This window comes from Cetorhinus maximus, chromosome 12 (genome assembly GCF_964194155.1).
Source record: "Cetorhinus maximus chromosome 12, sCetMax3.hap1.1, whole genome shotgun sequence".
NCBI lineage: Eukaryota > Metazoa > Chordata > Chondrichthyes > Lamniformes > Cetorhinidae > Cetorhinus > Cetorhinus maximus.
In genome coordinates, this window is record NC_135890.1 from 101,076,052 (window position 1) to 101,101,542 (window position 25,491).

The 25,491-nt window shown below is 40.4% G+C and overlaps 1 protein-coding gene across 4 annotated transcripts in view; it reads right to left on the bottom strand.

Annotated features, from left to right (window-relative positions):
* Window positions 1-6,835: 6,835 nt before the first annotated feature.
* Window positions 6,836-25,491, bottom strand: part of thoc5 (THO complex 5) — a 46,873-nt gene continuing 28,217 nt past the window's right edge. For all 4 annotated transcript variants that reach the window (XM_078554270.1, XM_078554269.1, XM_078554268.1 and 1 more), the window contains 8 exons: window positions 24,376-24,477; window positions 22,887-22,983; window positions 20,823-20,937; window positions 19,661-19,764; window positions 17,298-17,385; window positions 14,431-14,546; window positions 9,181-9,371; window positions 6,836-7,402 (listed from right to left, as the gene is read on the bottom strand). In XM_078554270.1, the coding sequence (XP_078410396.1) occupies window positions 7,339-7,402; window positions 9,181-9,371; window positions 14,431-14,546; window positions 17,298-17,385; window positions 19,661-19,764; window positions 20,823-20,937; window positions 22,887-22,983; window positions 24,376-24,477 (877 nt within the window). In that variant the 3' untranslated portion in view covers window positions 6,836-7,338. The remainder of the gene's footprint in view (window positions 7,403-9,180; window positions 9,372-14,430; window positions 14,547-17,297; window positions 17,386-19,660; window positions 19,765-20,822; window positions 20,938-22,886; window positions 22,984-24,375; window positions 24,478-25,491) is intronic.

The window sequence follows — 25,491 nt, forward strand, 5'->3', positions numbered from 1 at the left end:
TCAGGTGAATTGAAGTTGAAGCCACTGATGAAAATACATCTCTACCTTTCTGCTACACAATGTAATGATTGCACTCCAGGTGTAATTGAAGGTGGCTTCCAGTCTTCCATTGTGGAAAGATACTCACTGATTTATTGATCCACATTATGGAACTTAATGAATTAAATGATCACACCAAACAAATGGTCTGAAAAGGATTAATCATCCTCAGTTGGAGGAGTGAGAATGCTAATCTTTATGGCATTAAATCATTGGGCAATAGAACATACTCACAGATGTTTAATTGTAAAGTTATATCAGTGTGACCGATCACTAAGTCTCAATAAAGATGTTAAATGTTACTGAGCTTATGTAAACACTTTACTGTGTCAAGTTTTTGTTTTGCTTGATTTTGAAGAATAACATTTAGCGATAGGCTGCTTGGATATACATTAGTGCAGTTATTAATGCTGATGCCAGTAGAAAGAACTTGGCTATAGTTCTACCCATTGTAGCTCCATACCTGACAATGGCTTAATACATGACAGACAAACACAAACATTCCTTATGCCCTGTTTTGGTGAATTATAAAGGTTTACATGCCAAACTTATGTTACCAACCTTTTCTGCTTTATGTATAAGCCTGTCTAACACAGTATAGCTAATAAGAACATAAGAAATAGGGACAGGATTGGACCACATGATCCATCGAGCCTGCTCTGCCATTCAGTACGATCATGGCTGATCTTGGGCTTCACTGTACAATTAAGATGTATGTCAGAGGGAAAGAAACTTTAACATTGATAGGATTGATGAATAAAAATTCAATTTATACCAGGTTTGTAATTATTGCTGTTCATGAGAAACTTCTAAATTAGATTGAAGAAGCCATATTTCATATTATGGCATAACTGATTAAAAATAATTCAACCACGAATGTTGATTATATCCAGGTTTGTACTAACCTATTTAAAAAAAAAGCCACCTGATGATTCCAGCAAAAAAACAATGACACAGTTCAATGGATAAATGTAGAGCATGGTGTAGCATTGAGCTATACAGAAAAGGAAGAAGCATCAAATGCCCGACTTGTGTTAAGTTAACTGTTTCTAACCTGGAGTACAGAGAATAAAATTGAAATTAGCATTCTTGGACAAAGGAAGAAAAAAAAAAATCAGCTGATGTTTGATCTCCTAATGTTGAATACGCTTTCCTGACTATGTATACAGACCTTTATTGTAACTCCCAATTTTGATATGGGACTGGTATTTTGTAGGTCAGGGAGCTGAAAAAAACTAAAACAACTGTGGTAATTATGGTTTTATTTAGTGTGTAATGTACCTTTAAAAATAATACTTGTTAAGGAAGATCACATGATCTGTAGTAACCAATAGGAGAGTAGCACGGGCTGCCTCAGCAGTCAGTGTAGAGATAGATTTGAAAGCACTTGTGTAGTTGCTGCTGAGTATGTTGTAAATAAACTTTAAGTTTCCACCCGAGAAGTGTCTGCAGATCAACTCTATCACTAATAGTACAACTCGGCACCCCTACAACAGCAACATATGATTTTTGCTGCATTTCTCATGTAGTGGGTTAGCTAATTTAATAAATTATTCCAATATTATAACAGTTGGAAAAGAAAAAGAAAATTAAGAACCATAATGATGCAGATAGGGTTGTAATTGAGGATGGATTAAAAGTAGTTTAAGTATTTTAAAAATATTTACAGGAGATACTAAATTTACAACTTGGGCACAACTTGCAAAAGTCTTAAGCAGGTCAAGGTCAGCTGAATGATGAATACAAGAAATATCCCACTGGACTGAGAACAAACTGTATTCAAAAAAGTGACAAATTAAGCTAAAATCAGTAAACAGCAAAATAATGGAACTGATTAGGAACAAACTTGAAGATTACCTATATGAAAATAATCTGGTAAATGGCAGCTTTGAGTTTTACAAAAGACAGCTGCTACCTTTCTTTTCTCCTGAGCAGCATTTCAAGTAGATACTATAAAGTTCTACAATGTAGTGCAGCAAGAAAGCCTTTGAACAAGTTCTACAAGTCAATAAGTTTTTATCTGGAGGTTGATAAGGAATCAATGAAGAGATGAAGCAGCAGGTAAAAGCTAGTGGAGTGATAGTGGACTGTGGAGATATATTGAGTGGAGTTGCAAGGGATTAATACTGTTTCTAATTTAAATAAACAATCAGGATTCAGAAACACAATGAAAATTTGTCAAATTTGTAAATAATACTAAATTTGGAGGTTCAATAACAGCACTGAAATAGGACTTACAAAAAAATTTTCAAGTGAACAGAACAACAGTATAGATGAGTTTCAATAGTGCAAAGTTCAAGGTACTATAAAATAAGACAAAAAAGGATGATATGTTTACAAAATGAATATGTAATGGACTATTAAGGAAAGGGGTTGAAAGATAAACTCAACACATATCTGCTTAAGCTAGAGCTAAAGTCCCAGTGCCATTACACTGTAGTTGGAAAATTACAAATTTAGAGAAGTTGACAGGTATAATGAAACAATTTTTCAGCGAGAAGGCTAACAATGAACACCTCGCAAGACGTAAGAGATGTGGGAGAATCAAGAGTTATTGAAGCTTGTACTGATAAATTACTTGAGAAGACAGCAAAAGGGACAGAACTTCAACCAAATCGGACATATAACAAAATGGGAGAATGTTCAAACAGCATAATATATGAAATGATTATGCCAAGCTGGTCGCCAATCGCATTTCCCAAATGATACAATTTTGAACAGCTTTAGTTTTAATGCTGGTTAAAATATTGCTAAGTCAATATTTATTTTGCCCATGCAATAGCAATGGAAGACCAGACACCATAAAAATGTAAAATATGCGTGTTGGCATAGAAACAGTAGAGTATCAGAGATTTCTCATAGTTGTCTCATTGAATACGCCAGAAAGAAAATGGTATAGCAAAGCTCATGCATGATTAAAAGGCAGGTTATACAAAGGCATTAATTGAACCAAGTTTGCAGATAATAGGTGGCTCATTACATAAACCTGATAGTATTTTGTGCAGAGGGATGGATGACAGTGACTGATGTGAAAGTTCAAAAATATGCACCTTTACAGTGACGACTAAAACAATGAACGCTGAGGGAGAAAGGGAAGTGATTGGGACCACCTGTGACTTTTTTTCTTATTCATTCATGGGATGTGGGCTTTGCTGGCTGGGCCAGCTTTTATTGCCCATCCCTAGTTGCCCTTGAGAAGGTGGTGGTGAGATGCCTTGAACCGCTGCAGTCCATGTGGTGCAGGTACACCCACAGTGCTGTTAGGAAGGGAGTTCCAGGATTTTGACCCAGCGACAGTGAAGGAGCGGAGATATAGTTCCAAGTCAGGATGGTGAGTGACTTAGAGGGGAACTTCCAGGTGGTGATGTTCCCACCTATCTGCTGCTCTTGTCCTTCTAGATGGTAGTGGTCATGAATTTAGAAGGTGCTGTCTAAGGAGCCTTGGTAAGTTTCTGCAGTGCATCCTGTAGATGGTACACACTGCTGCTACTGTGGGTCGGTGGTGGAGGGAGTGAATGTTTGTGGATAGGGTGCCAATCAAGCAAGATGCTTTGTCCTGGACGGTGTCAAGCTTCTTGAGTGTTGTGGGAGCTACACTCATCCAGGCAAGTGGGGAGTATTCCATCACACTCCTGACTTGTGCCTTGTAGATGGTGGACAGGCTTTGGAGAGTCAGGAAGTGAGTTACTTGTCACAGGTTTCCTAGCTTCTGATCTGCTCTTGTAGCCACAGTATTTATATGGTGAGTCCAGTTCAGTTTCTGGTCAATGGTAACCCCCAGGATGTTGATAGTGGGGGATTCAGTTAGTAATGCCATTGAACGTCAAGGGGTGATGGTTAATTCTTTCTTGTTGGAGATGTTCATTGTCTAGCACTTGTGTGGCGTGAATGTTACTTGCCACTTGTCAAGCCAAGCCTGGACATTGTCCAGGCCTTGCTGCATTTGGACATGGACTGCTTCAGCATCTGAGAAGAAGTGAATGGTGCTGAACATTGTGCAATCATCAGCGAACATTTCCATTTCTGACCTTATGATGGAAGGTCATTGATGAAGCAGCTGAAGATGGTTGGACCGAGGACACTACCCTGAGGAACTCCTACAGTGATGTCCTGGAGCTGAGATGACTGACATCCAACAACCACAACCATTTTTCTTTGTGCTAGGTTTTCCCCGATTCCCATTGGCTCCAGTTTTGCTAGGGCTCATTGATGCCAAACTCTGTCAAATGCTGCCTTGATGTCAAGGGCAGTCACTCTCACCTCATCTCTGGAGTTCATCTCTTTTGTCCATGTTTCATCCAAGGCTATAATGAGGTTAGGAGCTGAGTGGTCCTGGCGGAACCCAAACTGGGCGTCAGTGAGCAGGTTATTGCTAAGCAAGTGCCGTTTAATAGCACTGTTGATGATCCCTTCCATTACTGTATTGATGATCGAGAGTAGACTGATGGGGCAGGAATTGGCCAGGTTGGATTAGTCCTGCTTTTTGTGTATAGGACATGCCTGGGCAATTTTCCAACTATCAGGTAGATGCCTGTGTTGTAGCAGTACAGGAACAGCTTGGTTAGGGACGCAAGTTCTGGAGCACAAGTCTTCAGTACGATTGCTAAAATATTGTCAGTGCCCATAACCTTTGCACTATCCAGTGCCTTCAGACTGGCATCTGTGATGCTGGGGACCTCCAGAGGAGGCCGAGATGGATCATCCACTCGGCATTTCTGGTTGAAGATCGTAGCAAATGCTTCAGCCCTACCTTTTGCACCGATGTGCTGGGCTCCCCCATCATTGAGGATAGGGATATTTGTGGAGCCTCCTCCTCCACTGAGTTGTTTAATTATCGATTACAATTCATGACTGGATGTGGCAGGGCTGCAGAGCTTAGATCTGATCCGTTGGTTGTGAGATCACATTGCTCTATCACTTGCTGCTTATGCTGTTTGGTATGCAAGTGGTCTTGTTATAGCTTCACCAGGTTGACACCACATTTTTAGTTATGCCTGGTGCTGCTCCTGGTATCCCTCCTGCACTCTTCATTGAACCAGAGTTGATCCCCTGGCTTGATGGTAATGGTAGAGTGGGAAAATGCTGGGCCATGAGATTATAGGTTGTGTTTGTGTACAATTCTGCAGCTGCTGATGACCCACAGGACCTCATGGATGCCCAGCATTGAGTTGCTAGATCTGTTCAAAATCTATCCTATTCAGCATGGTGTTAGTGCCATGTAACATGATATCTCCATGAGTGGTCACTCTTACTGATACTGTCATGGACAGATGCAACTGCAGCAGGCAGGTTGGTGAGGATGAGGTCAAGTATGTTTTTCCCTTTGTTTTCCTCACCACCTGCTGCAGACCCAGTCTAGCAGCTATGTCCATTAGGACTCTGCCAACTTGGTCAGTAGTGGTGCTACCGAGACACTCTTGGTGTTACACATTGAGGTCCCCCACCCAGAGTACATTCTGCACCCTTGCCACCTTCAGTGCTTCCTCCAAGTGGTGTTCAACATGGAGGAGCACTGATTCATCAGCTGAGGGAGGGCAGTATGTGGTAATCTTTTTTAAAATTTGTTCATGGGATGTGAGCATCACTGTCCAGGCCAGCATTTATTATCCATCCCTCATTGCCCTAGTTCAGAGGGCATTTTTAAGAGTCAGTCATATTGCTGTGGGTCTGGAGACAGCAGTTTTTCTTCCCTAAAGCACATTCGTGAACCAGGTGGGTTTTTACACCAATCGACAATAGTTTCATAGTCATTAAACTTTTAATTTGATTTTTAAAATTGAATTCAAATTCCACCATCTGCTTCAAACCTGGGTCCCCAGAGCGTTACCCAAGGCCTATGGATTACTAGTCCAGCGACAATACCACTACACCATTGCCTCCCCAAACAAGAGGTTTCCTTGCCCATGTTTGACCTGACGCCATGAGACTTCATGGGGTCCAGAGTCGATATTGAGGACTCCCAGGGCAACTCCCTCCCAACTGTATACCACTGTGCCGCCACCTCTGCTGGGACACGATATACCCAGGGATGGTGATGATGGTGTCTGGGATATTATCTGTAAGATAGGATTCCGTGAGGATGACTATGTCTTTTATGTGAAAGATTTACCAAGTGCCATCTGTGCTCTCAGGTGAACATAAAATATCCAATGACATGATTTGAAGACCAGTGTGTTCTCAGTGTGCCAGTCAATATTTAGCATCATCACGCGAGCAGATTATTTGGTCATGTTTCTCATTGCTGTTTGTAGGACCTTGCTGCTGCATCGCCTTATATATTAACTTGTCTTTTTCTCCTCGGATGCCCAATGGCCTATTGTGTATTTCCAGTATTTCTTGTTTTTACTTCAGGCTTTCTTATTTGTACTTTGATTACTGTGTTCACTTCTGTGGTGATGGGGGAGCTGTAAATCTGACCAGGTGCTGAAGAAAGGTTAGAAATATTTGATGTCTCTATCCAAACTTCAAGTTTTATCAGATTTGACCTACAAAATGCCAAGTGGGAAAGGTCAATCTGAACAACTAAAAATTAACCTATATCCACATTAGGCATGAAGCTATGACAATGATTCCAAAAGACATTTTTTTGTCTTTTCTTAAATAAAGTGGTTTCCAGGTTTCAAATGAAGATTATAAATCCATGGAACGTGATATTTTAGTCCATAAAATTGTAGTTCTACAATGCACATAGCATACGAGCTTTAACTCACTTCAGACATTAACTATCATTTTGAAACATATGAGAATGCTTTAAGTTGAAGTACACTGTTAAAATAATTTTCACTGCACTTGATAGTTGTGGGAATATAATTATTTTACTAAAAATCTTCAGTTCTAAGTTAAGACAAAATGCTAATTGCTTTGCTAGTCATGACAAATATGAAATTCAATGCTGTACAGATCTTTACTCTTCAATGATAAAAGTCCACCTTAAAAATATCAATTCAAAACTGACATTTGTAATTTAGACTCAAACATGTTGACTTGAATTCAGTTTCAACGACATCTGAAACAGATATTGTACAACAAATGCCAACGTATTCTCAAAAATAACATACCAAAATTAAGTTGCAAACACATTCAATCTTGGGAGACAAAAAACAGATTCTGCAACAAAATATGGTATTCCCTCCATTACGTTTATTCACCAATATACAAATCGGAGCTGTAATACTGATGCTTGCAGTTTTTTTTCTTCCATACCTAAATTCTAACTCAAATTGCTGTGAAAGATCCATCAGACAATTAACAGGTGCACCAGACTGCCGCATGCAGAAGCTCCATTCAAGTACTGCTGCTTCATCGATGTGTGAAGAATCCCTGTGGATGATTGTATTTGAAAGGCTTGATTCGATTAGGACCTCTAAAGGGGGAAGAAGGATTCAAAACATGAGGGTTTCAGAGTGCTTGGGACATCAAAACTAGATTCAGTTTGAAGTAAAATGGATAATTAAATGTAATTCAACACTTCCACATTCCATTGCTTTTCCCTCTTTCACTAATGATTAAATGTTTTTGGTATTTCTAAAAGTTTTTCTTCCACCTGCCCCCTGCCCCACCTTTTCAATCTTCCCCTACTTTTTCTGAAGGTCCATGGCCTGTAGTCATCTGTTACCTCATTCAAATGGCCTCATTCTTTCTTATGTGATCTTAGAACACGTGTCAGCAGATTATTCAATTGTGGAGAACATCACAGTTCCCTTGTACTTTGCAGGAGATGTTAGTGATTACTGCTGAGGAATAGAAACATCCTATATGTTTCTCTTCTGAACTCAGGGGCCTGAGGCTAACTGAGTCCTAAATGCTTCTCCAGTTGAGATTAACAAAACCTGATTGGGAGTTGAATCTAGGGTGGAATTTTTGGCCCTGTGTGGGTTGGGGAGGGGCCAGAAAACATGGCCACAAAATGTGGTGAGCCGTTCAAAGGTCCATTGACTTTGGCAGGACTGGGAAATCCCACTGGTGGGAGGGGCTGTAAAATTCCGCCCTAGTCTTAATGTAACGTAGTAGTTACATCACTGGACTAGTGATCCAGAGACAAGTTCAAATCCCACCACACCAGTCAGAGAATTTTAATTCAATTAATTAAAATTAAATCTGGAATTAAAAAGCTAATATTTGTAATGGTGACCACAAAACCACCAGAATGTCGTAAAAACCCATCTGGCTCACTAATCTCTTTTAGGGAAAGAAATCTATTGTTTTTACCCAGCGTGGCCTCTATGTGACTCTAGATGCACAGTAATGTGGTTGATTCCTAATTGCCCTCTGAAGTGCTCTAGCAAGACACTCAGTTGTATTCAAGAAGGCGGTTCACCCTTACCTTCTCAAGGGCAATTAGTAATGGACAATAAATCCCGTGAATGAATAAAAAGTCTAAATTGTTTAGTACCACATACGAAGCATTTATCCGATAAGTAAACAGTTTTCCTGAAAGCTCAGGTTTGATACTGTAAATTTTGCAAAAATACATTGCAGCACATTAATTAGCACAAGCAATGACATGACTAAAATAAATTTGCTGTGAAATGTACACAGTATTCTACACTAAATGTAACAAATAATTTAAAATTCTGACCTGTGATTACTTAAAATTTATTTTGCACGCTACTACAATACTAACTTATTTTTGCATTGCAATTAATCAATATTTAGTGGATTTACACAAGGGATTTGATAAACCATACAAAATAGGTAGCGTCCAGATTGAATCCAGAGTCTGTGCTGAGTGCGTTAATCTCATCCCGCTGAACAGTCAGAGGCTAAAACTGCCTTCAGCAATTCTGGGTTAAGGGGACAAAAATCAGTTAAGTTTTCTGTTCCTGGCTATCATCCAGTGACCATGCTGGGTGTATTCACATGTAGGCGCAGGTGAGGACAAGAAGAAACTCAGCTGTGTGGAACCAGTTTCTAAATACGCTGCCAATAGTCATGATTTGGGCTCACACACATTAGCCACTTGGGTGTGGTAACAGGGACTAATAAGCACGTGTGATATTGTTCTTTAAGTGTGAGTCAATGCCTTCATAACAGGAGCAGAGATATTTAGATTTTTTTTCAAATGATGTCTGAAACTGCTGTGCTAGACAGATATCTGTCAGAGGGTATTCTTTTACATAAGATACTTAAAAAAAAAATCACCTAACAAGGCGTAGGCACATCTTCTCCTGTGGGAATTCCTTAGGTCCTTCCACACTGTTATCATGAGTTTCTGTTTCCAGATACACATCCAGACACATGCATAAACGTTGGATCTGATTTGTCAGCAACTGATGCCCTGGTTTGGGACCTAGCAATTCCTTGAAACATACATTAACTTCACTTTCTATAGCCTGAAAGAAATAATACACACAAATGGTCAAATTATACACAATCAGGATCACCCTCCACAAGTTTTAGACAGTGATCACGAATACACATATAAACATTTTACACTGGGCAGCCACAGTTGCTTTAATTCAGGCTTGTCCAACCTTTTTGCTTGGAGGGCCACATTTCGGATTTTCTCTCGCTCGGGTGGCCGAAGCACAAGTTTTGGGAAGGAAAGGAAACAGGCTCAGAGGAATGGAAATTTATCTTGCTGTTACTTCAAACAGCACAAATCTGCATCACTATAATCAAGCTGCAGGTGAGAAGAGTAACTTACTGCCTTACCTTCTCCAATAAAATGGAGGCCGCCTGAGGTCTCCCGAGGTCCAGGGTTGCCATCACTAAGCACCCCCCGCCAGTGAAAACTAAAATTGAGGCCGCCTGAGGTCTGGGGCCGCATTTCTGAGCAACCCCTGCCTCCCAGTGAGAATTAAAATTGAGGCTGTCCGAGGCTGTCAAGATCAAAGCTGAGGTCCCCCCCACCCCCCCAGCTCTGGGCACCCACTTGCCCCCGAGCCCTCAGTACCCACCTCCCCCAGTCCGCCAACATCGAGAACCTCCCCAGCCCGCCAGCTCTGAGCATCCAACCAGTCCCCAGCCCAGAGCCCCCACCCCCACCACATGAGCCACTAATCTCTTGGTCATAAGTGAATCTGAGGCCTCACGAGGTCTGGTGCACAAGACTGAGGTCAGGGCCGCCATCACTGTGTGACTCCCCACCCTCCCCCCCTCCCCCAATGCAAGTGAAAATACAAATTGAGGCCGCCGGAGGCCTCACTAGGTCTGGGGCTCCGGATATAGGGGCCGAGATTGGGGCCACCATCACTGAGCAACCTCCACCCGCCCGACGGTCAAAATTGAAATTGAGGCCGCCTGAGGCCTCAAGTTCTGGGGCTCTGGAAGTCGAGGCCGGGGCCATCTAGGCCGCCGGCTCCAGTCACCCTCGCCCCCCCACCTCACTCAGCTGCCAAAGCTCTGAGCACCCCCACACCGAGCACCCGCTCCCTGCTAAACTTATCTGTGGCTCTGAGCTTCCGAGCCAGAAACAGAGGTATTAAAAACTTACCTAACAACTGATGACATGAAGCTCGTCCGATCACTGCTGGTTCCACCCTACATTGGCTACTGATAGGCAGCCACTGGGTAGTCTATGTAGGGTGGAACCAGCCTGTGATTGGATGAGCAGCCTCTGAGCATTTTTCAAAATTCTGCCCGGGAAGTCTTTGACGGTTGACTCCAACGACGTTGCGGACTGGATGAAAAGGCCCAAGGGGCCACATCCAGCTTGCAGGCCAGGCCTTGGAAAGGCCTGCTTTAATTCATCGCATTCAGTAAACCTTCTTTGGTGTGGTTACGTTACAAGAGGCAGTAGCTAGCTCTGATGAAAATCTACACCCAGAGTATTTTTTTCCCTTCAGGTACTGACAGAAATACCATGTGTTTGCATCTCTTTCTGTTTTTACTACCGTGACTGGCTGGCCCATAATCACCCAGATACCCTGTTTACTACACCTGCTGCCAGCAATGCTTCTTGCACTGCATTAATGGCTCACTAAAAAAAAAGGCATACCTTAACTGTAGAGAAATCCTTCCCCCTCCCCCTATCCCACAGAAACACAATGATGATTTTTTTTTGCTCTAGCTATTCGACAACAGCAGAGCAGTTTCAGCAATGTGCAGTTACTGCAAATTTTAGTGATGATGCTGAATTTTAGTTTCAGGAAACCGTCCTGTCTGCAGAATCCACTCAAAGCTGCAGTAACAGTTCTGTATCAAAATTTAACTGCGTAGTTTTATGTTTCTTCATTACTGCAGAAAATGAGAGCTCATGGTATAGGGGGTAACATATAGGCATGGTAGAAGATTAGCTAGCAAACAGGAAACAGAGTAGGCATAAATGGGCCTTTTTCAGGTTGGCAAGGTGTAACAAATGGTGTGCCACAGGGATCAGTGCTAGGACCTCAACTGTTTACAATTTATATAAATGGGTTGGGTGAAAGGATAGTTGCCAAATTTGCGGATGACACAAAGATAGATAGGAAAGTAATTTGTGAAGAAGACATAAGGGGGCTACAAAAAGATACAGATAGGTTAAGTGAGTGAGCAACTATCTGGCAATGGAGTATAATGTGAGAAAATGTGAAATTTTCCATTTTGGCAAGAAGAATAAAAGAGAGGCATATTATCTAAATGGTGAGAGATTGCAGAGCTCTGAGATGCAGAGTGATCTGGGTGTCCTAGTGCATGAATCACAAAAAGCTAGTATGCAGGTACAGCAAGTAATTAGGAAAGCTAATAGAATGTTATCATTTATTGTGAGGGGAACTGAATACAGAAGTAGGGAGGTTATGCTTCAGTTATACAAGCACTAGTGAGATCACATCTGGAGTACTGTATACAGTATTGGTCACCTTATTTAAAGAAGGATGTTAATGCGTTGGAAGCAATTCAGAGAAGGTTTACCAGATTAATACCTGGAATGGGCAGGTTGTCTTATGAGGAAAGGTTGGACAGGCTAGGCTTGTATTTGCTGGAGTTTAGAAGAGTAAGAGGTGACTTGATTGAAACATAAGATCCTGAGGGGACTTGACAGGGTGGATGTGGAGAGGATGTTTCCTCTTGTTGAATAAACTAGAACCAGGAGTCACTGTTTAAAAATAAGGGGTTGCTCATTTAAAACAGAGATGAGGTGAAATTATTTTCTCTCAGAGAATCGTGAGTCTTTGGAACTCTCTTCCTGAAAAGGTGGTGGAAGCAGAATCTTTGAATATTTTTAAGGCAGAGGCGGATTGATTCTTGGTAAGCAAGGGGGTGATAGGTTATCATGGGTAGATGGGATGCAGATTTGAGGTTACTATCAGATCATCCATGATCTTATTAAATGACAGAGCAGGCTCGAGGGGCCGAATGGCCTACTCCTGCTTCTTGTTCATATGATTTTTGCCAATATTTATTGAGGTTTCAAAAATTTGCATCTTTGGACAGAAAGTAGTTTGCTTTGATAACAGCAAGAAGGATAAATAGAACAAATGATCAGATTTCCTGTGGGCTACTCACGGCAAATGGAAGGATATGTTGTTTTATGATTTTCTTTACTTCATTTATGCTTGATCCCTCTCTCTTTATGTTTTGCTTTGAGACATTCTAAGTGTCTCTTACACGTTTTCTCTGTTCTTTTTCTGCATGTTTCAACAACAACTTTCATTTATATAGCACCTTTTACATAGGAAAACTTCACATTGAATTAATCAGACAAAAAATGGACACTGAAGATATGGGAGAGCTGACCAAAAGCTTGGTCAAAAAGGTATATTTAAGGAGGATCAAAGGAGGAAAGGGAAGTGGAAAGGCGATGTGGGAACTACTGGCTGAAGTCGTGGCTGACAATGTTAAAGTGGGGTGAGGGTGGGGCGGGGGGGGTGGTGTGTGTTGGCGCAGGCAGTGTATAGATGGTTGGAGTCATGGACTGGAGAATTTTAAGGAGTTTGTAGGGCTGGAGTACGTTAGAGAGATATGAAGAAGAGAAGGCATGGACGGATTGGAGCATAAGGATGTGAGTTTTAAAACTGAGGTGTTGGTGGACTGGAAGCCAATTGAGTTTGTGGAGCATAGGGGTGATGGTTGAGTGGGTCCTGATGTGGGATAGATATGAGTAGTAGAGTTTGGAATGAATCAAAGTTTAGGGGGCGAGAATGGATTTTATTTATTTATTTTTTGAGGGGGATATAATGAGCTTGGTTTTGAAAGGGAGGCGAGGGAAGAGGTCTATTTATAACATCAACCATCATGGGTATCAGGAGGCAGTAGGGTGATCTGCAGTGTTGTGGTGATCAGCACAAGAAAGCAAGGTGGAGGATCATGATCAAGATGAGCTTGGATAGAGCAAGAGATCTGGGCTAGGCAAGAGGGAGGCAGGTGCATAAGTTCCTTGCAGTTGGTGATAGAGGCAAGGGAGGAGGGGCTTTAAAGAGTTAGCTGATAGCAGAGAAAAGAGGTGAAGGGTTATCTTTTCTCGCTTGTGACTTAAGTTCAAAAATAAGTTTGAGTTGCTCATCTCCCAACCACATAAGTTACAGCTTTTCGCAGGTTGCCAGTGAAGGGGGTGCATCCTTGGGGTCCAGAAAATATCAGGAAGAAAGTTCAGCTAAATGCTGCTGGCACTGGGAACTTAATAGAACCCCAGTGTCAGAGGAAGAGCAGATCTCTGTGCAGAGAAAAGTAGCTACAGAGATTGTTATGTAAAATAGTCATCTTCTTGACTCAGGTCAGTGATTTCTTGAAGAGTTATTTGTGATATAAATTTTATATGATTCAGTGGCTTGTAAAGCAATATGGTTGTCAATAAACGTTAGAGCAAAATATTTCGAGAGGTTTAACTGGCAGTTTTTTTAGTATTCGCTGGTTTGTAAATAGTAGCTTAAAGAATCAAGAAATTTGATTGCCTAGCTTTAGGCTCTTGGTGATGATTGACATTCTTGGTTTCCTGCCTGCTAAACATATGTGCTTTCGCTTAGCTCAATTACCTAATGGTCTAAACTTGAGATACTCAGTAAACTTAAAACAGTAGTTACGTGAGCAAATCACGATTTGTTTGCCCTATGAAATGCTTTAGAGACACGTCATAATAGAGGTGAGGTAGGCTCAAGACTTTTAATTATAGATATTACTCTGATAATATGTCATAATATTTTCCAGCTCTATGTGCCACCAATTCAAATTGTCCCTGACTACTGAATGATGCAGTTTTGAAAATGTACAATGACTTTGTAGAATGGTGCCAACTTGGACTATATAAATTCCATAAACATAAAACAATTAGCTAAGTGCATAGCAGCAACAGAACAGGAAGTCAACTAATTTCAGACATGGGGGGAAAAAAGAGAGCAAAAGTGAAGAAAATACACATTCAGATTTTTGTATAGTACAGTATTCAGGTGTCAGAGGAACTCCACATAGTGATGCTATTAAGATTTTGACAATCTGCTACATTGCAAAATAACAGTTAGCAGTTTGACACTTTACCTTTAGATTATCATCATTACGGCTTGATTTCTCTCCCTTCCAATTTAAACAGATGCTGAAGATAGGGGGGATGGTAGAATAACCAGGATTCAACACTATCGCCACATGGAGTTTAGCTAAGTGTAAAGAATGAAGATTTAAATTAAGTAAACACAGAAGACGTTTAATTAAAGGCAAGTTCACTCTCCGTTGCAATTTGCAATCTGTTACTCTTGCACTTTACTGCTAGTGTTGCATTTATGATCTGTTACAATTTAGCGTTCTTAATAGAACCATTTCTCCCTCAATATTTTAAACAGTGGTTCTTGTATTGGGCCATGCCTCTTATCAATAGACACTGATCTTATGGTCTTAATAAAGGTAAGGAACCCAAGCATTAATATGCATGCAATTTGCAGCAATGAGATATCTAACACAGGCTAAAGCAGGATATTCAATTACAATTAAATAATGATAGGAAGTACAAGCATTTGGCAATATATTTCAATTCACACAATAAAAAATATCCGGATTGCCTCAATTACTTTTCATAGGAATCAGTTCTTAAGAAATAAGTTTCTAATGGTTTACTCAATAAAATCCTGTTTATAGGGCAAAAGTGAAACAGATTACATTATAAATTATTGGGGTAAGGAAGAGTCATTGAGGATGCATACTAGGTTCCATTAGGATCACACTTTGTAAAGAAAGCGGAATTTAATTTAAGAAATTTAAGAAAGCAGATTCAATTAATTGAATTTAAATTCCAACAGCTGCAATGGTGGGATTTGAACTCATGTCCCCAGAGCATTAGCCCAGTTCTCTGGATTACCACCTCCAGTTAGACCTGAGACCCTTAAACTTAAACCTCTCTGATTTATTTTTGACCCAAAAGAGGGTATATTTGCTTGTGTTAAATTAAATTAGTGGTGGTAAAGTTCAATGTTGGTCTGAAGTTTCCTTGATAACTGAAGCTATTGTGAGGTTATTGCAAAGTGACATGATCACTAGGACATCCTCCATAAACGGATTATTTTGGAATTCCAAATAGTGTTACTGGAAAATTGTCAAATTATACCAGATTACTCTAATTGTAACTTCTTCATTTTGTGACAGAATCTGTGGTTTCAAAGCTCGCATTTTTTGGGTCGGACCTTAACTGAAAGGGACACTGAACCTTCAGGTTTCTAGGGACACCAAAACCGAAATAGAAGCTTCGGTTCATGGAGAAACTGGGGCTGATTAAAATCAGGTAAAAGGCACAGAACCATCCAAGCTCAGATCACTCAGTGATGCAGGCAGGCAGACTGAAGAAAATGAAGGCTGGATCCCGGCGCTGGCTACGCTGGTTGGGCCAACATTTATTGCCCAACCCTAGTTGTCCTTGAGAAGGTGGTGGTGAGCTGCCTTCTTGAACCGCTGCAGTACGTGTGGTGTAGGTACACCCACAGTGCTGTTAGGAAGGGAGTTCCAGGAATTTGACCCAGCCACAGTGAAGGAATGGCGATATATTTCCAAGTCAGGGTGGTGAGTGACTTGGATGGGAACTTGCAGGTGGTGGTGTTCCCATCTATCTGCTACCCTTGTCCTTCTAGATAGTAGTTGTCGTGGGTTTGGAAGGTACAGTCGAAGGAGCCTTGGTGAATTCCTGCAGTGCATCTTGTCGATGATACACACTGCCGCTACTGTGCAGATAGTGGAATTTGAATTCAATAAAGAATCTGGAATTAAAAGTCTAATGATGACCATGAAACCACTGTCAATTGTTGTAAAAACCCAGAGTTCACTCATGTCCTTTAGGGAAGTATATCTGCCATCCTTATCTGGTCTGGCCTACATGTGAGTCCAGACCCAGAGCAATTGGTTGATTCTTAAAATGCCCTCCGAACAAGGGCAATTAGGGATGGGCAATAAATGCTGGCCTAGCCAGTGACGCCTACATACCATGGACGAATAGAAAAAAGCTTCTTGAGTGTTGTGGGAGCTGCACTCATCCAGGCAAGTGGAGAGTATTCCATCACACTCCTGGCTTGTGCCTTGTAGGTGGTGGACGGGCTTTGGAGAGTCAGGAGGTGAGTTACTAGTTGCACGATTCCTAGCCTCTGACCTGCTCTTGTAACCACAGTATTTATATGGCTAGTTCAATTCAGTTTCTGGTCAATGGTGACCCCCAGGATGCTGATAGTGGGGAATTCAGCTGGTAATGCCATTGAATGTCAAGGGGCGATGGTTGGATTCTCTCCTGTTGGAGACGGTCATTGCCTGGCACTTGTGTGGCGCGAATGTTACTTGCCACTTTTCAGCCCAAGCCTGGATATTGTCCAAGTCTTGCTGCCTTTGGACATGGACTGCTTCAGTATCTGAGGAGTTGCGAATGGTGCTGAACATTGTGCAATCATCAGTGAACCCATCCCCACTTCTGTCGGATGTGAATCAGTGGCTAAAACCTTGAAGAAAAGGAGCTGGAATTCTATCCAAGGAAGTTCAGAGCTCTGAAGGCTTTGTGGCTGAAATTAGTGCCGTATATGCTAAGTGGACTGCCTGGTAAATCCATGAGATCTATCTTTGTTGTATCTGCTATTTAACGTGTAATTTATAGTTTATATTGACTGCAATTTGCTTGATAATTCATGTTTAATTTTTGTTGATTTTATTTGATTGTTAAAGTAAAAATTATAAAAAGTGAAACCTTGTCCATTGGTTCTTGTTGGGGTCATTTGGTAAATTCGGTTCCTTTGGTTTGTTGATCTCCATGGGGATCATAAAATATATAAAACTTTACTGCAAAAATGCTCATTATGTATTTGGTGAAAAGGTTAAAATATTGTTGTTACAATAAAGGTTCATATCAGCAGTTGCAGGCATTTTTAAAGGAACTTGGCTCCTACCTGTTCCTCGTTCGATCAAAGCTGAAAAGAAGAGATCAGTTTCTTGAGCCATGTCTGCTTCTATGACATGCTTGGTAAAAGCCAGAGCCTAAGCAGGAAATCAAGAGTTTAATTCTTCAGCTTCTAACCTCAAAAGAACAGATTCAATATACAATACTTACATAACAACCTGACTTCTTAAATTGAAGAGTAATAAAAGAATTATATAGAGATTACAGCACAGGATTGACCATTTGGTCTGAGCTGATGTTTATACTCCATTTGAGCCTCCCCTCACCTTACTTCATCTTATCTGAGGTTCTGAAATCAAGGCAGTATTCGACTGTTGTGGCATCAAGGAACCCTAAAATTGGAGTCAATTGGGGGAAAACTCATTACTGGCTGAAGTCACATCTAACACAAAGGAGGATGGCTGTGGTTGTTAAGAGACCAATCATCTCAGCCCCAGGATATTGCTTCAGGAGTTTACTAGGATAGTGTCCTAGGCCCAACCATCTTCAGCTGCTTCCTCAATTACTTTCCCTCCATTGTAAGGTCAAAAGTGGGGATGTTTGCTAATGATTGGACAGTATTAATTTCCATTCACACCTCCTCAGATAACGAAGCAAGCTGTGCCTGGGTGCAGCAAGCTCTGGACAACATCCAAACTTGGGTTAATAAGTGACAAGTAACATTCATGTCATACAAATGGCAAGCAATTGGCAACTCCAACAAAAGTGTAACCACCTCCCCATGATACTCAATGGCATTACCGTTGCTGAATCCGCCACCTCCAACATCCTGGGAGTCACCATTGGCCAGAAACCTAATTGGTCCAGCTACTAAATACTATGGCTACAAGAGCAGGTCAGAGGCTAGCTCTTGTGCAGCGAGTGACTCACCTCCTGACTTTCCACCATCTGCAAATCAGAAGTCAGGAGTGTGATGGAATACTGTCCACTTGCCTGGACGAACACAACACCATTAACAGTCAAGAAGCCTGACATCATCCAGGCCAAAAGCAGCCGAGCAGCTTGATTGGCACCCCATCCATTATCTTAAACGTTCACTCCCTCCAGCACAGGTGTACCTTGGCAGCAGTGTGTACCGTCTACAAAATGAACCGCAGCAACACACCAAGACTTCTTCGACAGTATCTTCCAAACATGTGACCTACACGTGACCTTCACTGTCTAGAACAACAAAGGAGCCAAGCACATGGGAACACCTTCAAGATCCCCCCCCAGGTCACACACCATCCTGACTTGGAAATACATCCTTGTATCTTTACTTTTCGCTGGGTCAAAGTCCTGGCCCTCCCTACCTAATAGCACTGTGGGTGTACCTACACCACATGGCTGCAGTGATTCAGGAAGGCGGCTCACCACCACTTTTCCAAGGGCAATTAGGGATGGGCACAAATGCTGGCCTTGCCAGCATTATCAATATCCCAAGAATAAATTAAAAAACAGAGTAAAGAAGTTCCTCCTGCATTCCATATTGGATGTAATAATGGCTATTGTTTTTAAGGGAGTGTTTTTTCTTTCTCTGCCTGTCCTTTCTGATTGTGTCTTTTCCCGTTTCTCTCTTTCTTGGTGTTCTTTTCTGACTCTTTCTCCAATCCAATCTTCCCTCAATAACGAGTACGTTCCGCCATTCAATTACATCAAGGCTGATTTGTATCTTTACTCCATCTTAGTTCCAAGGCCTCTAATGTCCTTACCTACACAATCAGCCGTTAATTTAGCTTGGCACGAATGCTTTTTTTTAAAAAAAAAAGGCATAGACCAAGATGAACATATATCTCGTTGAGCAACAGAATAGTGCACTGTATGCTTCATGTCATATTGATTCAGTCCTTAGGTCATTTTTTGGGACTTCTGGCTGTTTCACAATGTAAGAGTCTTGGCCCTGTATATTAATTATGTAGAACAATATGAATGCGAAAACACAGATGGACTATAAGTTAAAAATTAATGCTTTGAAAATTACAGTATAAACCAGACTTTTGTATCCATTGTATCAGGATGTTTCCTTCCTTCGCCTTTAAACTCTATATTAACCACATTGAAGATGAAGAATAGGAGTTTTGTTCTTAGATCTCTGCTTATGCCACCCTTAGGGCAACTGTTTGGAGGTACTCAATTGTCAGCTGTCACAAAAAACATGCGAGTCAATGTGACAGGTCAAACTGAAGTATGAATATTGCAACTGAAGACCTAGGAACTCTTATGGAACAGCACTGCACTCTGTGGTGATTTAGATCAGAGCCAACAACACTCACCCTCACAACTACATCATTAAGGGCAGCAATGAAAAGAAAATTAAGAATATCAAGATGAGGTGGTGGCAGAAATAATGTTAGTTAAAAAACGCACACGTACCACATAGTCTTCAAATGAAATGGCACACCATTTGATCAATCTAGATATGATCTTCACTGGGAAAAGATGTTGACATTCAGTGGATATTGGCACAATACTGTGTTCTGTAAAAGAACAATCATAACTCATCAGCAGCTGAAGATCCAACATAGGAAAATGTTGCCTCTGAATTACAACACACTTATCAATGAAATAAAATAAAACCAGGAAAGCACTGAACCATAATAACAAAGTTTTCTAACTTTTCTTAAAATTCTCAATAAGCAATAACATAGTTGACTTTTGGATATTTGGATTCCAGAAGGAAAGACTACTAAATATGAGAAGTATTAATATTGTTTAACATTCAAAATACACAAATTGAAGTACAAAGGAAGATTTTCAAACCTTTTACAGCATCTTTACAGCAATGAACCAGTCAATTTGGAACTGTAGTAAATGCAGCTCTGCTGCTTTTTGCTATTCTGCAATTAGTATTTTCATCAAAACAGTTCAAGGCAAAAGTTCTAAATGGACAGGTGATGTGTAAATGTAACATGACACACATCTACCCAGATTGTTTCATTAGATTTCCAATTTATCAGCAAATTAAAAATACAGTTACTACCCAGAAAACTCAGAAGTAGTCCAGAGAAGGTAGTTAATAGGAAATCAAATCTGAACACAAGATTCCGGTTTAGAAAAGGTCTGGTTAATACGGTAATTTTCAAAGCATTCATTTTTGACTTATAGTCCATCTGTGCTTTCATATTCATGTTTGCAATAACAAGAACAAGCATTGTACATTGGTGAGATTCCACTTTACTGTGAAGTGCTGAACAGGAGCAACATACTAATGCAACTCAAAAACAACTAACAAAGAAATAAGGGAGAGAAGAATGTCCTGCAATTCACATGTCTCTTGCAGGTTGCCCCAGAATGGCAATGCCACAGAGGTCTGAGAGCAGGACACCCTCTCAAAATGCAGGATATGTGCAATCAGAAAACCAAGGCAAAAAACAGAAATTACTACCAGCACAAAGATGACAAGGTAGAAAACGACACAATCAATACTTTCCCCAGCTTCTGTTGTGGCGCCACACTATCCTGATTAGCATAAAGCCCTCATTTGAATTCTTGATTCCTAGGAGATTAGAAAAAGAAACTGTATATTGATACTCACCAAGTGAAGCAAACTGCTTCTGCAGAGCCAGTCGGGACTGCAACCTCACACGCAGCAGTTTTATTGTAGTTTCCATGTGACTGGCACTCAAAGAATTGTCAGCCATCACAAATTTCTGTCGGAAGGGCAGAAATAAAAAAAAATACAAAGACTCAATGCAGAACAATCCTGGAATCTCTTCCAAAAATAATTCTGCAGAATAATTTCCAACATCCTCCAAATTTACGATGGCTTACATTCTAAATTTAAAGTTGCACATTTACACAGTAAACTACCAGATTTCCAGAAAACATAAGTATTCACTGTCTTTCAGTGAAGACTGCTATCCCTATCTGGTCTAGCTTATACATGAATAGTCCTGGTTAATGCTCTCAAAACATTAAGCATGGGCAACAAACACTACCCTGCCCAATGTCAAATACAGGAGGAGTAGGTCATTCAACCTGTCAAGCCTATACACCATTTAATCAGACCATGGCTGTACCTCAACTCTATTAACCTGTCATTGTTGGATAGCCTTTCATATCAAAAATCTTTCAATCTCAGTATTGAAAATCTCAGCTAATGCAGTATCTTACAGCCTTTTGGAGAACAATGTTCCGGATTTCCACTACCCTTGTCTGACAAGGTGTGTCGTGATTTCATTCCTGTGTGGCCTAGTTCTGATATTAAAATTGTCTCCTTTTCTTCTGGATTCCCCACCAAAAGAGGATGGTTTCTTTGTATTTACCCAGCAAATCTCTTCATCAACACCTCAATTAGATCACCTCTTGACAATCTAAACTCAAAGAAACACCAGTCAGGTTTATGCAGCCTGTCTTCATACCTTAAACTTTTCAGCCCCAGTATCATTCTGGTGAATCCAATTTGTAACCCTCCAAGTGCAGACAATATAGGCTTCTTAAGGTGTGATGTCTAAAACGGAATGCAACTGGGATCTCTAACAAAGGCAATGTACAACTTCCTCCCCTTTATATTCCCATCCCCTTGAGATAAATGCCACTATTCCATGACCCTTTTTGATTACTTTTTGTACTTGCACTTCTGGTTAGCTTTTAATGTATGTAGTTTTGTGTATGTAGTCATCAAAATCCTTTTGCTCTTCCATAGTCCCTGGTCTCACCCAGCTAAGAAAATATTATGATGTGTCTTTCTCAAATTTAAACCTCACATTTAACTTTAACTGCTGTAGTTTTGCACTTACCTAGCCTGTCCATGTACCTTTCCAACTTCCTGCTCCCATCTGCACAACTTGCTGTGAACTGCAAACCTGGATAAAAAACTATCTATCCCTTCATGTAAATCATTGATAAATATGGTGAAAAGCTGAGGCCTTAGTTCAGATCCCTGGGGAACACCACCTGACACATCTCTCCAGTCAGGGTACATTTCCTTTATCCCTAATACATTTCTGACCTCCCAGGGCGAAGAAAGAAAGGCACTATACATGAATGGCTTGCGACAACAAAATAATTTGCTGGATAAGAAAATGACATTTTGCCATAGACAAAACAATTCATTAGTGTGGTTAACTTTGATTACAATGTTTCAATCACAAAAGTCATTCTCAGAAAACCTACTTGCATATAATATATGTTGACAAATACATTTTGATCGCAGCCCTCCCTCACTTAACAGTTGTGCATTTTGCTCACTGTATTGTTGAATTCACTATACTTGGTGCCCCTTATCAAATGGTAAAATAAAAAGTCAAAAACCAAGATCCACTGTACCTGATAGCAGAGATGGTGGCCCAATGTTTGATTATTATCTAATGGAGCTAGTACAACAACCTGTTGGCTATGACTAAAGTTGCTTTAACATAAAATTGCTCAATGGCAGACGGGAAACAGTAAACAACCTTAAGTTCTAAGTGAATCCTTAGAGGAAAAACATCTCTTCACAATAATTCTATCGTTAGATAGAACATGGTCCTTCTGCTTGGAGTCACTTCCCATCCACACCAAAAAAAAACCTTCCACCATGAGAAGTAAAATTTTGGAATGTTGTTCACTTGATGCCATCACTATTTTAATGAGCACTCTTTAAACTGCAAAAACTCACCTGTGGCTGATCTTTTGGAAAATGCAGTCCTCCAAGCTTTTGAACCCAAACATAGGGATGTCCCAGCTCTCCAATGTAGTCACTGAAAGTTAAGATTCTAGGGAAAATATTTTAAGATTAATACTTAGAGCTATAATATCGGCATGTCTGGGCTCTAATTTCTGTTCTTTAGGTAAGATTTGGCTTGCTAAAAAAGCAGATTTCCAGAACTAGAAGTAAAGGCTTGGCATACTATCTTTTCACCTCTGGAATCTGACTTTAATCACATGCAGACTGGTGGGATGAATGTCTCCCTCTGCTAGCTGAACAGCTCACAAACAAGACAGAAGAGGAAAGGCCATTCAGTCTATTTTTGCTCATCCACTTAGAAAAAAAAACAACAAACGAAGCTTGCCACAGCATCACAAACACAGTCACCAAGTGAAGCAAAAAACAACTTTAATAAATATTATACATCTACAACAAATGTGTGACATTGAGGTTATGATGATCCTGGACCAGACCCCCAAATTAGGGAACAGTAACATTTGTTTAAAGTAGACAAAGTTTGAAGTCAGGGAATAAAGCCACAAGATTCCACAGTTTTTGAACAAACAAAATAAACTTTACTATACAAAGTCAGAAAAGTAAAATCATTTACATACTCTAACATTCAGAATCAACATGAGGTACATGTAAATTAACAGGCAAACTGTGGAACACACCACCTTGCACAATAAATGGCAGATGCGACCAAGGCAGATTCCATGGATTTCTCAGCAACCCACTGAACACATCAGTGTTCACAGTGATTACAAAATCTCATTAAAAGTCTGTCTCTTTTATGAGAGAGTGCAAGTCTTCACCTTCAAAGATCTAGTCTCTGAATTCCCTCAATGTTGCTCTGACATGAACTATCTCAATAACTGCTCACCTCCTAGGGTTTCAATGTCATCTCCCAAGACTACATTCCCCTGGATTCCTGAGTCTGCACTCCAGCACCAAATCAACAACACAACTCCAGCACTTCAGCCATGCTATGCCAAGCAGAACATCACTGCTCCAAAGGGTTACCTTTGCCCCAACTGGGCAAACGCAGCATGGAGTCACTGACCTTCTGCTGCCCTTTCAGCTCTCCAGGGCTTCTCCTGAGCTCTCACCACCTGGAGCCTGCCAACCCAGCTCCTCAGAGCTAACAGCAGCACTTTAGCTGCATGGAGCTTCTTCTCTTGCTCCTGACTCTCATTGACTGACCCTTGAACTGCTCTTCACTGACCCTTGAACTGATCTGGGTGACTTATCAAAACACTCCAAGAGGATCCCGCCCTTGTTTCTAGGCAGGATTAAATGCAACAAGTATTGGAAAATCCTGTGCCCTGAATGCTACAATCTCCACAGTTGCTGACTTACAAAGCGCACAGGGCCAAAAAAAAAATTGAGTTCATGACAAGCTGTTTAATTGATATACCATAGTTTATGATAGTGAAAGGTAATGAAAGAAAACACTTACCCAACTTTATCAAACTGATAGTGATTAGCAGGATTTGGAGTCGTCTTGCCGTGGTCTCCAGGGTACAGACAACTCAGTAATGAAGCTGGAGACAACAGGTCTCTGCATTTGCAAAAGATTTTAAAGAAAAACACAGAAGAGCATGAACAAATCGCCAAAATTGATTAGAAAAAATGAATAGTAATGAAGATCTTTACCTATAAAAAATGTACTTTTTCTATTGCACTTAGATCTAAGGCAAGTCAGATACTCCCATTTATTGTAAAAGGCTCTTGAAATTAAACTCAGAGGAATGGTCATTATTGCCTCAGATTTTATGAATTGCGTAACCTATCTTGTAAATGCTCAAACCCAAACTGTTCTGATGATTAATCAGTGACTATTGCCATCAGGGGGACGGTAATTGGAGTCTCTTCCAGGTCGAGTAGTTCCAAGATAACATGCATGACAATGGAAGATTGGAGCCAATTTGATCCTGTGTGACACTCAGTAATCTGGGTGTACAGTTTCCACTTGTTTACGCTAGTAGTATTAACGCAATCTGGACAGAATTGGCTGAATCAACTAAAAAAGCATCGCGAGTTATACTTCAAATCACTTTTGGTTGTGATTTCCATAATTTTTTTTACACTTATTTAAGAGTCAATTCACTCAGGTCAGACCCCACCCATAATAATGCCTCAGGCTAAAATTGAGAGATTCTGCTAGTTAGTGAAGGCTCTTCAAATTGCACTAATTTTCTTAGGTGCACTAATAGGCATGTCTTTGATTTTTTTTCCCAGATAGAAAATATTTAATTTACTACGGAAATGACTAGAGAACACCAATGAATGTGGTAATTGGCTCAGTCTAGGTTTTTTTAAAAAGCAATTTCCCATGATGTTAAAATCAAGTTAATCACAGGTTGTGGAATGGATACTTATTAAAATTTTTATTTTTTGTGATAAACCCATTTTCAGCTGCATTACTAAAATTGGACCTGGTTAACAAACTTAAGAACATCAATGAATACTTTTTAATTGTAAGAAAAAAGTTTGATTTATTATGCTGCCCAATTGTGCTGGTTCACAGAATATTTTACATTTATGATTATGCAAATAATTTTTTTTGTTGGAA